This window comes from Rhinolophus sinicus, chromosome 2 (assembly GCF_057876585.1).
Source record: "Rhinolophus sinicus isolate RSI-liver-muscle chromosome 2, RSI-T2T, whole genome shotgun sequence".
NCBI lineage: Eukaryota > Metazoa > Chordata > Mammalia > Chiroptera > Rhinolophidae > Rhinolophus > Rhinolophus sinicus.
Window position 1 is genome coordinate 12,662,036 of NC_142502.1, and position 16,273 is coordinate 12,678,308.

The window sequence follows — 16,273 nt, forward strand, 5'->3', positions numbered from 1 at the left end:
TCCTCTATTGTATGTTTTTAGCTTCTTTGTCAAAAATTATTTGTCCATACTTATGTGGTTTTATTTCTGGGTTCTCAATTCTATTCCATTGGTCTATGTGTCTGTTTTTCTGCCAATATCATGCTCTTTTGGTTATTGTAGCCCCGTAGTACAAGCTAAAGTCAGGGAGTGTGATACCTCCAGCATTGTTCTTTTCTCTTAAGATTGCTTTGGCTATCCGGGGTCTTTTGTGGTTCCAAACAAATCTGATGATTTTTTGTTCTATTTCTTTAAAAAATGACATTGGGATTTTGATGGGGATTGCATTGAATCTGCATATTGCTTTAGGTAATATGGCCATTTTAACTATGTTGATTCTTCCAATCCATGAGCACGGACTATCTTTCCATTTCTTTGTGTCTTCTTCAATTTCTTTCAAAAATGTCTTATAGTTTTCAGCATATAGGTCCTTCACATCCTTGGTTAAGTTTATTCCTAGATATTTTATTATTTTTGCTGCAATTGCAAAAGGAATTGTTTTTTGTATTCTTTTTCTGTGATTTCATTGTTAGTATATAGGAATGCAATGGACTTTTGTACATTGATTTTGTAGCGAGCAACTTTACTGTATTCGTTGATTGTTTCTAAATTTCTTGCATGTAAATAACATCTGGAAGTTTTCAGTTTTCACTGCAGTGCTTTGCATAACAAAGTCACTTAAATATTTAATAACTTGTGAAGTCAGATATGAAATAAAACTATAATTAGTCCAATTATACCTCAACTTGTGTAAACTGCTGTGCAATTATTTGTAGCTCTAGACTAGTCTTTCCTTATATAGCCATTTTTTGTAACTGTAGCGAAGGAAAGTGATCAAAGCTTTCTCTTGTGATGATATTGATTCTTCAGTAATGGTTAGGATTTTTCTGATTCCCACTTTTTCTATCATTTCTTTAAGCCTTCTTGGTAAGTATTTAAGATCCACAGACTAAGATTTAAAAAAAAATATACTACCACATAAGTTTAGTGTTAATCTTGTTTTATATTAAGAGTACCACAGTTTATGACTGGGTACATGGAGAATACACACACACACATACAGACACACACACACACACAGAACACACACGCACAAACACAAACATTCACCAGCTTTGTTTTCAAGTGACTGTGATCAGTCAATTAGATGTGCAATAGATGTTCTAGTCAGGGGGTGTTAGCATAAGGTGACAGTTAAAAGAACCAGCATGCAGTCTTTACTTCCTTTTTTTCATGACCCTTTTTTCATTCTGCTCTCTAGACTGCAGATATGATGGCTGGAACTCTAGCAGAAATTTTGGATGATGAGGAGAAGGGCCACACCATAGAAGATGAAAGGTAACCTGGAAGGGGTTTAGATTTCTGAGGGCTTCATGGAACACAACCATTATAGTAACTGCTGACTTTTTATGTCTGGCCTTATGTTAGGAAGAAAATTATATCTTATTTAAGTCACTGTATTTTAGAACTCACCCAACATCCGACACAGTCCTACTTTAAACATCATAAAAACTTTCTGGTGCTTGTAAATTTAGAGATGAAACAACCTACTTCCGCATCATTTAAAAGAATCAGACAATAGAAAGTGTTTGCAATGATAATCAAAGTCTTTATTTTCTATATTTAGTTTCTTACAATCATTTTAGGAAAATAGTTGTGTCTCCAAGTGTATGTTCACTGATGGAAGCTGCTACGATCAAAGCGTTCTTTGAGTGATTATTGAAAAAAAATATTACTGAAAACAAATGCTCCACTCAGTTTACATTCTACACGTACTTAACACGAGCATAAAAGAAAGATCCAGTGTCAGAAGCAGAGGCCATTCTCCTTCATTGAAACACTACCTCAGAAGAGAGTCTTTGGCAGTAAGAGATTTAAATTTGAGAGACTGTTAATCCCATTGAAAATAAAGCTTGCCTTGTGATGTGGGAATACATAACATTTTTAAAAACATCTTTTTAATGAATGTATTTTTTATTTTGTTGGAATTCTCATAGAAATTTTCAGGTTTGATTAATACAGCATTCCATCTGCTTAACATTCAAATTTGGACACATTGATTATCTGCTCCACTCTTCTGAATAGTTAAGTGTGCTCTATGAATAAACACATCAATTATGTTCTATTACTACCCTTCCATAAAGCCTCGTATAATTGGAATTAACCTAGTATTTTCTTATCACTAAATATATTTTTGTTAGAAAGGATACACAGCATATGAAATTACAGGATTTTCACTATTTAAAGACAAATTTAAGAACTATCAAATAATATTTGCAATATTAACATCACAGTTATTACATTAGAATAAATAAATCACACCATTCACAACAGAGTATTTTATTTGGTGTTAATATTGAAGATGTTTCTTGAATTACTTATGTAGAACTCAAAATATAATTACTTCACCTAATCATTGTTCTTCGAAAATTCTGAAAAAGAAAAAATTGTTATATAAGTGTAAAAATATTTTTATTTATAGCATGTTAGTTTCATTCATTCTCCACTCACTTGATACACACCAGTTTCTCTTTGCCCCCTGTCAACAACCTGTGTTAGATTGTGTTGTGTAATACCAGGAGGGCATCTTCCAAAGGACTGTTTGTCACAAATGAAACTGCAATGTGAAGGGGCTCTCTGGTTAGTCATTAGCAATCACCCATTTGTAATTTTCACAGGTGATTGACTCACAAGGTTTTCTGTCAAAATAGTTTATCCAGTCCTACCCATTCAAAAAAGAAACACAACAAAAAATGGAGGATGGAATCTCATAAATGATCAAACAACTTAAAAATCCTGTGTGATTTATCCTTCTTTATGTCTTAGTGTGCATTGTATTTCTTAATTTAGTGGAGAGGACTTCTTCTTATAAACTTTTTATTTAAAGAAGCTACATGGGATTGACTTTCTTTTTTGAGCGAAGGGACTCATTTCTCTGAAATATCCTTTTTATAATAATGGATATTTATCTTTTATCTCTGTTAGAGGTGAAGGGTAATCAGTGGACAGAAGCAACCAGTGGTGCACGTGTCCTCCCAGACACCCTGTCCACTCTTGAGCACTCTCATGAAAACCTGAGATATTTGCTGGAGCAACTGAAACTTGAATTGTCTTCAAGCTTGGGTCTATTTTAATCTCCTTGACCTAGTCACGGTTGCAGTCCAGCACAAACCTTCACCTTTTACAAATAAAATTTTATTTGTAAAACAGCCACTCCTATCATTTACATATTATCTTGGCTTTGATGCTACAATAGCAGATGTGAGTACTTGTAATGTAAACCACAGAGCCCACAAACCCCAAAATATTTATTCCATAGACATTAGAGAAAAATTTTGTCAACCTCTCATATAATTATAATACAAAATTTCTTTAAGAATTTACCTAGTATTATAAATATATTTTTATAAGCTAATGTAAACATTAAATACTCAGGAGAGAAATATGCCTTGTATCCATTTGCACTTAAAAGCAACTGTGATAAGAAGTTTATTACTTAACAAAGCAAGAAACCTAGTCATGTTTTCTCTTCTCAATAATTATTTTACAGTGAATATTATTGAGGTCATAGTACCACATTCACTTTATAGGTAAAATAACCTAAATTGGACTTTTGCTCTAGGAAGTTTGCTATATTTCAAGGAATACAATTAGACCCAGAGTGATGTGGTATTTTCACAATAGCAAGCCATGCTGTAATTTGGTGGTATTTCCTGTACTTCAGTGAGGTACTAGCCGTGAATTGTGGGACTAAATCTTCAATTAATAAAAGCAGCATGGCTGGATTCTCCAAAGAAAGCCAGTGTTTATCATTAGTATGAGTCAGTCTCCTTTGTGTTGTATCTCAATAGAAGGATAGGAATGCATCTTAGTAAAGTAGGAGATACCAAACTGTTCACTTATCGTGAGCTCTCTTGTTGCGTGATCAGAATCATTTTTAGGTGTATACTGGCTTGGGGTTCTCTTCAGGTAGAAGTATCCTACTTAGATGCGGTCTTATTGTGAGAACTCTAAGATGTGTCTTACCAAATTACTCTTATCTACTTAAATAATTGGATGCTTGCTATAAGAACATAGTAAGAATACACAGATATACCCACCACTGGGAAGTTGTCACCAGCTTTGCGTAAAGAACTTTTTCATCATTTTTCTAAATCTTCAAGAAAATCAGGAGATTCTCCCTCAGTGCTGAAGACCAGAAAAAGAAAATTGTTCATGTTCAGGCTCTTAGATGAGAAAACATCTAAGGAAATAATAATCCGTGACCTAAACTATCATTTGTCCTATGTAAAGTGCTCTGGAAACTAAAAAAAAAATAAAAAATGATCTTTTAGGTTAGTTATTACGCATGAATTATTCTTAAAGTGCCTAAAATTTTTCTTGCACAATTAGCATCTGGTGAGCAAAGAGAGACATCCTGTCTGACCTCACCCAACCAAAATTGTCCTTAATACCATCAAACCAAAATAATTGGAATAAAAGGAGAGATCACCCCACTTGCTGTTATTGTTCTCCAATATCAAACAGCTCAGAGAGTTACATTTACCAGAATCTGAGAAGACAAAAGAACCCATGGCTTAGTTTAGTAAAATAAGGTTTTGCATATGCACATAAAGGGAGTTCCATGTGATACCAAATTGCTAATTGAATGTGCTTTACCTATTTTAAAAATTGATGCTTTTGATAAAACTTGTTTCCAGATTCAGACTAGAATTCATCATTTTTAACCCTGGAGGCACAACAGAATCAACTGGGGAGCCCTAGAAAATACCAATGTCTAGAGCCATACCTCTAGAGGCACTAATTTCCTGGCAATGAGTTTTGGGTAAGGCCAGACATCAGTATTTTAACAATTCTCCAGGGGAGTCTAATGGCAGCCAAGGTTGAAAATTACTGCTTCAGAATGTAGATAGAGAGATAAGTCTTCATTTGTAGCTTCTCTTTTGAAAGTAATTTATAATTTCTCATTTTAACAAGGTTTCTGTTTCTTTACCTCCTCTTTCCATTCAGAATGGAGTTCAAGTATTTCTTTACAGCCATTTGTTTTCGAAGGCGGGTATAATTGTCAGTGAAAACTGCATCCGAGTGACGTTTGATTAGTCCCAGATTCTCTGAGACGTTATTGCTAAGAAGTGTGAGAAAAGAGAAACCGAAAAGTTTTAACAAGTAATTATAAATATGCCAAAGTTCCCAATTTCTTGGAGTCAGATAAAAAGGAATTCCAACACCCACCTCATTTTCTATCACAATAATACTAAAGGAAAAATACACCTAAACCTAAAAATTGGGGAGTAAGGTATAATTCAACACATTTTGGCAATTTCTGGGAGTGTCTTAAGACACATTCGGTACTAACTGAGCAAATAATTTATTTAAAAAACATATAAAGGGAGAATATTTGAAGTTGTATTCTGACATTGAGAAGAAAAGTTCACTAGAAATAAATGAGTCTTTAGAATCTATGCCACCTGCATAGTGCCATCCAAATATTCAGCTATTTGTCATTTAAAGAAAGAATCTTCTGATTCTTGGTTTGTGCAGGAAGTTAAAACATAAGTACTACGGTTAACCCTAAAATTTGCTTTAGTTTATACTATGTCTTATTTTTTACTGTGTCTAGTTCAATTTGATGGTGGATTTACAAACAATTGCTATTTACTAAAATAAGTGTGTCTGAACTAGTGAGTATGCTATTACTAGAAAGCCTTATTTCCTAATGCATGGGCCTTGTATATTTTTTGAAGAATATAAATTATATTTTAACTGAAATGAATATTATCAAGAGTCATCAATTTGGAACAAAGTAAATAAATTGTTAACAGTGAAAATATATTTTATATTATTGTTAACAATGAAAATACAGATTAAATAAGCATAATATGTTTGATAAAAATCATAAATTCTCTTTACCTATCTGGTTTTCCAACAAGGGCCTCAAGGTATTTTTTGGCAGAAAGTTGACCCAAGAGTTTACTAAAGTCATTAGTGAGAAATCCATCAGCATATCTGGCATTCCTAAAATGAGGAAAAAAGAATAACCATTGTTTGGAAAATAGTTTTCTAAAATAGTTAAGCCAATTACATTAAGCCAATAACTTTGGCTTAATGAAGAAGAAAGAAACTGATAGCTTATTATGAAAGCTTCTTATGCAAACCTAACTCAAAAGAAGGTTTCCTAACAACCTAATAAAAGCTATTTTCTTGTCACTTATATCAAGACATATTCTATATTTTTAGTCCAAAATGTTGAAAAATTAAAGAAATTGGCTTTTGGTGAAGTATATCTTAATATTAAAAACCTTCCCTGATAAAATCTATAAAACTCATCCTTCTCTAAAAAATATTGGTGGGAGAAATATACTTAAATTAGTATGTGTGTAACGTATGTATGTATGTGTGTATGTATGTATTATACTTTATTTCTCCTACCTTCCGTAAAATAGTTGCAGAGGGAAAATATCCTGATTTGTAGTGAAACCTCTATTATACCTTTTGCTATTCTTCTGCCAAAATATCTGGAAGCAAAATCTCTTAAATTGGAGAGGCGCTTAGGGCCTGTCAAATAACTTTTCTGTCCTAATGAGGAAGCTTTTATACTTTGCCTTCAGTATAGAGCTACTCTGTCCTTAAATGCTACTCTTGACAAATGTGTTTGTGAATAAGTAGTTTTTATTATTAGGCATCTTTTCTTTACATAGATATGAAACTCTTGCCTCAGAACTTGCTCTATCATGGAATCCTAAATGCTGAAGTTTTACTAGAATCGATACAATCTTGATGTTGACAGTTTGTGTAACAGAAAGTAAGTGAGTGATGGCTCATCCTGGCTTGTTGCTACCTCTGTACATGAACATCATGGACAGCTGCAAGAGCTGCAGTAAGTCAGACTGGAGGAAGCCATGACACGTGGAAACCTACAGTGCTATGCTGCAGGAATAGCTTCATGGAGACGCAAAAATGAAACATTTATACTTCAGAGATACATTTTCTAAAATAAAACTCAATTAAAATTAACTCACTTGTCATTTTCAGCAAATGCATTTGGCAAGACGTCAGTGTCTGCTTTTAATGAAGTTTGGTCAAGTTCATTTGCTCCTTCAAATGGTATTCTGTCACCCAACATGTTAGGAAAAAGACAGTAGAAGTAGAATACATTCCTTTCTCAGAAGACAGTGCTTATATTTTACAATAATTTGAAATAAGACACTCAAAATCTTGGAAAGTATCACCCATTTTAAAAATATGGATAGCATAATTGACAATAGCGTTTATGGTTTATGAAAGTATTAAGAGTAAAATTTTGTTTATCCTATAATATACATGCCATACAACTTTCACAAGTTGTATGCCCTAAGCGTAAGAGGTACTAATTCAATCCTATGTGAGCATTAAGTGAAGTACGTGTCCTCCGTAATGTTTTCGCTTTACAAAGTTAAATCCTACAAGAAGAAAGATTTTTATACAAAATAGAAACTTGGAAAATTTTGAATGTTCAAGGTGAGAACTGGTAGCAATTTGTATATTTGTTGATGTTTAGCATCATTTGGCTCAAATTTTTCTCGGTAGCTGAGTATTAACTGCTTTTCTTTCTCTAGGTTCCCGAATTTTACTTCAAAGATTTACCTTAGTCTGATAGGTTTCTTTGCATTGAACAAGTCCAAAGAATCTATCCATCTCTGAATAGTTACTCAAGTTCAATGAATTTTATGGACCTTCTGGTTTCTATTCTTATATATTAATATATTTTAATAAGGACTGAATAATGCTTCACTGAAAGACTAAGAATAGTCATGCATATACATGGAATATGACTATATGAATGCATACACATTTTGAACACAAGCTCACTGTTAAAATTATGTTCATGTGTGTGTATTTTCTCTTTTATGGTAAACCTCCAAGGAATATATTGGCTCCTGGGCTTTTGTGTGTCTTTTGGTGATGTGGTAGTTGGTATTCAGTAACAAATAGCCCTCTTTGAGTATGAAGACTAGTGATCAATGCAAACTTTAGTATTTTTATCATTGTTCACCTGTGGTGATATAACCATTCAGACAGAATCATTCTGTTTAGTTATCAAAGCAACATAGATCTGGCTTTAAGCAGACTTCATGCAGAAAAGTAATGGCTAAGAAATTATTCACTCTATTGAGCATATGTCTACCTTGAGCAAAGAATCAGGAATGGGAAAATAGCGATGAAATAATTATTTTACTCTGAAATATCGTGGTGCTTATAAACCAGAAGGACAAATCAAACTAATTTAGTTTTCATTTACTGTTTATTTCTTTGCCATGAATTTATTTTGTCTCAGATAAAGCTTTAAATAGAAGTTGTGTTATGATTTATGAATTTTAAATTTGAAGTACATCATAGGGAACAGTACACTAAGGATTTTGCATTAAAGCCAAGTACATTAAAAGTCACTCATTGGGTCAGGGTGTCTCAGTAGATCAATTATCTCATGATTTTTAATATTGGCAAATCGATTCTGCCTAGATTGAATCCAACACAATTTTGTACATGTTTCATTAATCAACTACTAATCTTATGATTATTTACTGATTGATCATGAAAATGAACTAGAATGATGTTGACAACTAAACACCTGTTTTCCATCAGAAACTATCTGAACTGAGATGACACGGGATAAACCTCATTACTTGTCTAAAACTGGTTTTGGATGAATAGAAAGCCAAATCCTCCTTCTGCCTTGTTTGGAAACGTAACCTCCCCTCTCTGTAATACTAGTCATTGACTCTGTCTCTCATTCCTGAGAGCCAATTCTTAGACTCAGAATAATCATGTTGACCTGATACTGAAAAAACTTGCTTAACACATCAACCAAATACTTAACTAAATAAATAATACACAATTTTTAAAAATTGTTTTATCCAAAATAATAGAAAGGAAATTCTCATTAGCTGAAGATGGATTGTTCAACTGTTTGAATTGAAAGAGAACTTACCTCAAAGAAGGTGCTTCGAAAAGAGGCCATGCCAGCATTTGTGAGAAGAGCACGCTGAAGAGTATCAGGCGTACAAAAAGCTGGGGCTTCCCTCTGGATTCCATTTCTGAACCTCGGAAGGGAGAGAGTCACATCAGATTTTCTAAACACGATGTCACCAGCAAGGGAATTCTGAGTGTCTAGTAGTAATTTCTGAAGGCTCTTGCAGAGTTTGGAAAAAGTAATTTTCATCTTATAGAAAGCGTTAAACAGCAATGTGAACACTTTTTAAATCAAGACGATTTCCTTGGTGACAGATACTTGAATAAAACAGAATCCTTTTCAACTGCTGCCAACTTTCCTAGGCACATAGTTGTCCTAAGTAAATACAGAATGCCACACTCTCATAGTGCTGGGAAAACCCTAGAGACCATTTCCTCATAGTAGAGTTGTGCCATTCAAGTGTACTATCTTTTCTAACTAAAGAAATATCTTCAAAAAACTAATTGTTTCTTCTATTTCAAGTTTTTGTATCTGATTAATATAAAGCTAGGGTATCATACATTGAATAATGTGTGTGTATATATGTATATATAAATGTGTATATATATATCAGTTTAAAATTTCGTATAAGCATTTATTTTTCCTCTTTTAATTGTAAATATTACTGTGAACTTGTTTATTTATGCCTGAGTTTGAACAACTTACCCTAATTAATAGTAAAAGTCAATACCAAAAAAATCATTGAATCACATATTACCATTGAAATATTTTTTTGTTACAAAAAGAATTACATGTTAAAAACAAAGTTTGTGTTTTTTACATTTAATCCACTTACACATTATATTTCAAAATAGTTTCTAGATATAAACTTAGGAGTTCAAGGTCTTTTTCTCTATGTCACATGTTGGTTATGTAAACCTAAAATAACAGCACTTAAAAAAAATGTTAAAAACTTCAAAAACAAATGTACCCACTGAACCCTTCAGTCAAAAATTAATATACAAGCAAAAAACAAACAAACAAATAAACAAAAAACCCACCACTTTAGTGCATTATTAAAAAAAAAAAAAACAGAATTGAGTAAAAGCAAGCAGGGAAAGCATCTTTGAACTAAATGAATTCAGAAAATGCATTCGTATGTGAGAAGTTGAGGCATTTCTACACTTACCAGGTAAATTGAGAAATTTGTCTTTTTGTTGTTATAAAGGAAGAATGCTGTAAAAATATTTTCAAGAGAGAAAAAAATTAATATGCCCAGAGAAAAGTTCCAGAGGCAGGAAGAGATAAAAAGAAGAAGGGTTAAATTTTCACTTACCTCGCCTAGGAGTAATCCTGCAAGGCTTTCTGTTCAGGGGAATATTGGAGCTGTCTCAGGTGCTGAAGTCCTGTGAGGCCGAGAAAGGCTCCACCAGTTCTCTGCCCTTAGAGCTGAACCAGAACTTGGTCCTGGCTAGGGATTGGTATTATTGCCAGCAGCTGCTTTGCACTCTACCCTGACCAGCATTTCAAAGCCCCTCATTTTATAGGGCTCGTGCTTAGGGCTGAGCAATCACAAAGCTCTCTGAAATACGTCACAGCTGTACTCCCACGGGATGAATAGGACTAGAAGTTCTTGTTTAATTGTTATTATATCCGATTTATATAAATATATAGTGAATAACTTCAAGATGTGAAAGAGAGGAAATTTACTTTCTTTAAACAAAAACAGATACCAAGTTTAATGTGAAATATTTTAATCTTTATTTAGCAGTAATAAAATAAAAGAATGATTAATGTTATAGCCAGGGTCACTGGGGTTCTTCAGAAAATAAGAAATTCATTTGCAGAAATAGATTCAGAAAACAACAAACACTTATGTTCATAATGCTTGCAAATGTATAATTCTCTTTTATTACAAAGCATCAATTCTCCTAAAATCTTCTTTTTACTTTTATGCTCTCTGTGTTGGTCCTGGTTTATGTCATCTTTTTGAGACCTACCATAATTTTAAAAACATCTAGAAAACATTTTTCATCTTTCCATTATTTTATTTCCTTTGTGTTGAAACTAATCCCAGTATAAGAGCTTCAAAAAGGCTCGGAGCTCATGTAACATGGATACTGATGGAAAAGTAGGAGGAATACTGTTGTAGAATATCACCATTCCCAACACACACTCACATACACAATCTCAAAAACAAAATGATCAGACTTCTGCATCAAGGCAATTGTATTTCTCTTCCCTTTTCAAAATTATACCCATTTTTAAAAGTCCTTGTACTATGCAGAGTGATTTTGTTTCTTCCCCATTCCTAAACACACTCCCATACCCACAGCACCTTTTGAAGATTTCCAACTCAGTTGACAGGTGGTCGCAAAGAACTAGTTGGAAAGCATTTATAGAGTACCGAGCTTTAATAACTGCTTAAAGTTATTAAAGTTATCTGTTTCTCAGTTTTTTACTCAAAGTAGCTTACTTAGCATACGTTCCATCCAGAGTTTAAGCTACAAATGCCACCACATGGAAAACTCTATGGACAACAAAGTAAAATGTCATCTTTCCTTTTATTTTTTCAAATTTTCCATGTGTGTATTCTTTTGCATGTTTGTTTATAAGCCCCTCTAGGGACAATGGCTCTAAAGACTATTTCTTTCTTCTACTTTGAAATTTTAGTATCTATTTGCTTCATTCAAAGTCAGACTGATCCAGTAAAAGAATATCCTGCTAGGCTTAGTCATATTTTCTAATCCCGTTACAAGAAAAATTAAATGAATTAAATTTCAAAATGTCTGGAAATTTGTTTCCCAGTTGACAGCTCTGACTTAAGCCAGAGTTCCTGTGGCTTAAGTCCAGGAAATCTTTTTTTTTCCACCTGATTATTACAAACTAGATGTTGAAAATGTTCTCATATGAATTTTATTTTTTATCTTTAGCTCTTCATCACCCAAATCTCAGTGAAGAAATTTTATTTAAGAGCAGCAACAGCAAAGTAAGTTGGTTCAACATCACAGAAAAATGGATGCTAAATAATAAACACAAAAAAACCCAAAAGAAAAAAGACATAAAAGTTTATTATTATTTGGTCTAATAAATCACTTAGCATTTCCAAAGAGTAAATACATACAGGAGATTTTTCCAAAGGTAAAGACAGTTTTTCCCATAATAGTAAAATGCATAACTAAAGAGAAATAATTATTTTTTTTTTTACTTCTGGATACAAAGTAACTAAAAAACTGCATTTTTCCTATGAATTTAAACTAGAAAGCAAAACTGAATTTTAAAATGGAATCGTAGCACCATCTGCAGGTTCAAAATTTTAATTCACAGATAGTGTATTTTATTTTATTTTTTATTAGTATAAGACCCTAGGTCTTTTTCAAGTTTTTTATTACATTTATTGAGGTGGCATTGGTTAGTAAAAGTATATAGGTTTAATGTGTGCATTTCTATAATATATCATCTATATGTTGCATTGTGTGTTCACCAACCAGACTCAGTTCTTCCATTGCCACACATTTGAACCCTTTTCCCTCTTCTACCACCCCCCACCCTCCAGTAACCACTCAACACTTATCTGTGACTATGAGTTTTTGTTTGTTTGTTTATCTTGTCTGTTTGTCAATTTTGATTTTTATATCCTACATGTAAATGAAATCATATGGTTCTTAACTTTTTTCTGTCTGGCTTATTTCACTTAGCATGATAATGTCAAGATTCATCCATGTTGTTGCAAAGGGCAGTATTTCATCTTTTCTTATGGCCACTATTCCATTGTATATATGTACCGCATTCCATTTATCCAATTATCTATCAAAGGACACTTTGGTTGTTTCCATCTTGGAGCCACTGTGAATAATGCTACAGTGAACATAGGGGAACATATATCTTTATGGATAAATGTTTTTAGATTTTTGGGGTAGATACCCAGAAGAAGGATTACTGGATTGTATGGTAATTCTATTTTTAATTTTTTGAGGAACCTCCATACTCTTTTCCATAGTGGCTGTACCAATTTACATTCCTACCAGCAGTGTGTAAGTGTTCCTCTTAGTCCGCAACCTCTCTAACAGTTGTTGTTATTTATCTTGTTGATAATAACCATTTTAAAGATGTGAAGTGGTACCTATGTGTGTTTTTGATTTGCAATTCCCTAATAGCTACTGAAGTTGAGCAATTTTTCACATATCTGTTGGCCATTTGTATGTCTTCTTGGGAGAAGTGTTTGTTTAGGACCTCTGGCCATTTTTTAATTGAATTGTTTTTTGTTTTTGAGTTGTATGAGTTCTTGATATATTTTGAATATTAGCCCCTTATCAAATGTGTTGTTCGCAAATATCTTCTCCCATTCAGTTGGTTGCCTCTCTGTTTTGTGGATGGCCTTATTTGCTGGGCAGATGCTTTTTAGTTTGTGGGATATAGTCCCGTTCATTTATTTTTGCTTTTATTCCCCTTGCCTTTGAGGTGAAATTCATAAAATCCTCCGTGAACCCAAGGTCTATATGTTTAGTACCTATGGTTTATTCTATGCAAGCTATTGTTTCAGGTTTTATGTTTAGGTGTTTAATCCGTTTTGAGTTAGTTTTGGTATGTAGTGACATACAGCGGTCTAGTTTAATTCATTTGCAGGTGGTTTTCCAATTTTCCCAGCACCGTTTATTGAAGGACTATTTTTTCTATCTATTGTATGCATTTGTCTCCTTTCTCAAAAGTTATCTGCCCATATATATGTGGGTTTATTTCTAAGTTTCCAGTTCAATTCCATTGGTCTGTGTGTCGGGTTTAATGCCAGTACCATGTTGTTTTACTTATTGTGTAATTTCCAGTCAGGGAGTGTGATACTTCTAACCTTTTTCTTTTTCCTCAGGATTGCTTTGGCTATTCAGGGTCTTTTGTGATTCCGTACAAATCTGATGATTTTTTTGTTCTAGTTCTTTAAAAACTGCCATTGGAATTTTGATAAGGGATTACATTAAATCTGCATATTGCTTTGGGAAATATGGCCGTTTTAACTATGTTGATTCTTCCAACCCATGAACACAGAATATCTTTCCATTTCTTTGTGGCTTCTTCACTTTCTTTTAATAATGTCTTATAGTTTTCAGTGTATAGTTCCTTCACATCCTTTGTTAAGTTTATTCCTAGATGTTTTATTCTTTTTGTTGCAATTGCAAAAGGAATTATTTTCTTCAATTTTTCCTGAAATTTCATTGTTAGTATATAGGAATTCAATGGATTTTTGTACGTTGACTGTGTAGCCAGCAACTTTACTGTATTCGTTTATTTTTTCTAATAGTTTTTGGTGGAGTCTTTAGAATTTTCTATATAAAGAATCATGTCATCTGTGAAAAGTGACAATTCGACTTCAACATTCCCAATTTGGATGCCTTTTATTTATTTATCTTGCCTGATTGCTCCTGGTAGGACTTCCAATATTTTTTTGATTATCAGTGGTGACAAGAGACATGCCTGTCTTCTTTTTGATTGTAGAGGAAAAGAAAAGTGTTTCAATCATAAATGGATGTTGTATCTTGTCAAATGCTTTTTCTTAGCTATTGATATGATCATATAGTTTTTATCCTTTATTTTGTTTATGTGGTATATCACAGTGAGAGATTTGGACATATTGAACTATTGGGTGCCTCTGAAATGAACCCCACTTGATTATGATATATGTTTTTAATGTATGATCCAAAAATATGGTGAATGTTTAAATAAAAAAATCTTACAATAAAAGACATATTGCCATTAATCCCCCTCAAAGTAACTCCCCTTCTCTTCAAACACACTTATCCCATTGTTCTTGCCACCTTCTGAAGCAGTTCTGGAAGTCCTCTTTCGTGAGTGTCTTTAGTTGTGCTATTGTGGCTGCTTTAATGTCCTGAATCGATTCAAAACGTTTACCTTTCATTTTGACTTTGGAGAAGAGCAAGAAGTTGCACGGTGCCAGATCTGGTGAATAAGCAGGATGAGGACACACCACAATGTTTTTATTTGACAGAAATTGCCATATACCAGAAGTGATGTGTGACATGGATCATTGTAATGATGAAGGATGAAGACACTCACAAAGAGTGTCTTTACTGTAATTACTTTTTAAAATTTAAACATACACCATATCTAATGCTCAGACCTCACATTGTTGTATTTGATTTGCTAATATTTTTGCTTAGGATTTTTGCATCTGTATTCATTAGAGGTATTGGTCTGCAGTGTTTTTTTTTGTGTGTGTTATCCTTACCAGGTTTTGGTTTTAGGTTAATGTTGGCCTCATAAAATGAGTTAGAAAGTATTGCCTGTTCTTCAACTATTTGGAAGAGTTTGAGGAGGACGGGTATTAAGTCGTCTTTGGTAGAATTCACTAAAAGTGTGTTTTGTCTATTTTATTTCATGGAAAATGATGCAAATCAGACATCCTTTAACCAAACAAACTATAGATACTTCCAGGAGAAAAAAAAAAAAACACATAAGAAAAAACATGTAGTTGATTTAATCCTGAATGCTTTACTATAAAACTCAGTAAATACAAGTATGAATTTATTGCTTACATCTGCTTTTTTCCTATTTTGACATATTTTTCAAAAATATTCCTACTTCTTTAGCAAAACTTATTTTTTACCTTAAGGCTTCGGAGCAGAGTGGTATTTGTAAGAACTATCATTCATTTATACAGACAGAGAAAGAAAACTGGAATTCTAGACTAAAACATACTGAATATAGGGAAATCAGGTGGAAAGGGTTTTGAGCTCAGGAGATAGGCAGAAACCCAGATTCACCCTGTTTTCCTCAGTGCAAAGAGCTAAGAGAGGGTCCCTATTGCTATTATAGATGAAATGCTGCAGAGGTGCTCTCCTGCCTCCTTGTGTGACAGCATTGTCACCTTACTCAGCCTATCCTCTCTCTGCCAGGCTCATCCTGAGGGGGTAGGTGTAGTTCAGAGGTCTGCAAAATGCTTGGCTTGAGCCACATCTGGCTCAACTCTCTGGTTTTTACATGTCTCAAGCTAAGAAGGAAGTCTATATTATTTTAAAGACTGAAAAACATTAGAAGAGAACTAATATTTTGTGACATGTGAAAATGATATGAAAGTTAAATGTCACTGTCCATAAGTAAAGTTTTACTGAAACATGGAAATGCTTATCAGATATCTATTGTCTATGGCTGCTTTGGTGTGGCAATGGCCAAGATGAGTAGTTGCGCAGGGATTACAGCTCACAAAGCCTAAAATGCTTCCTTTACTAGTTGGCCCTTCACAGAAATGCTTTGTCAGTGTGTGATCTAGAACCTCCCATTTGGGTAGGTATTTAAGAAGTCATGTTTATTTCAATC

General features: G+C 33.4%; 1 protein-coding gene across 4 annotated transcripts; it reads right to left on the minus strand.

Moving 5' to 3' along the window:
• Positions 1–1,601: 1,601 nt before the first annotated feature.
• On the minus strand, positions 1,602–10,474 carry LOC109449314 (VIP peptides-like). 4 transcript variants are annotated; one of them, XM_019735409.3, is made up of 8 exons: positions 10,284–10,474; positions 10,137–10,183; positions 8,987–9,092; positions 7,038–7,127; positions 5,929–6,033; positions 5,012–5,143; positions 4,119–4,206; positions 1,602–2,450 (listed from the first exon to the last, which is right to left on the minus strand). In XM_019735409.3, exons 3-7 carry the CDS (start codon positions 9,088–9,090, stop codon positions 4,161–4,163), a joined length of 477 nt encoding a protein of 158 aa, XP_019590968.2. In that variant the 5' UTR covers positions 9,091–9,092; positions 10,137–10,183; positions 10,284–10,474; the 3' UTR covers positions 1,602–2,450; positions 4,119–4,160. The 4 variants fall into 4 exon arrangements, with proteins under 4 accessions (XP_019590968.2, XP_019590964.2, XP_019590969.2 ...); XM_019735405.3 differs by having other exon boundaries at positions 8,987–9,098; XM_019735410.3 differs by lacking the exon at positions 10,137–10,183.
• Positions 10,475–16,273: the final 5,799 nt, after the last annotated feature.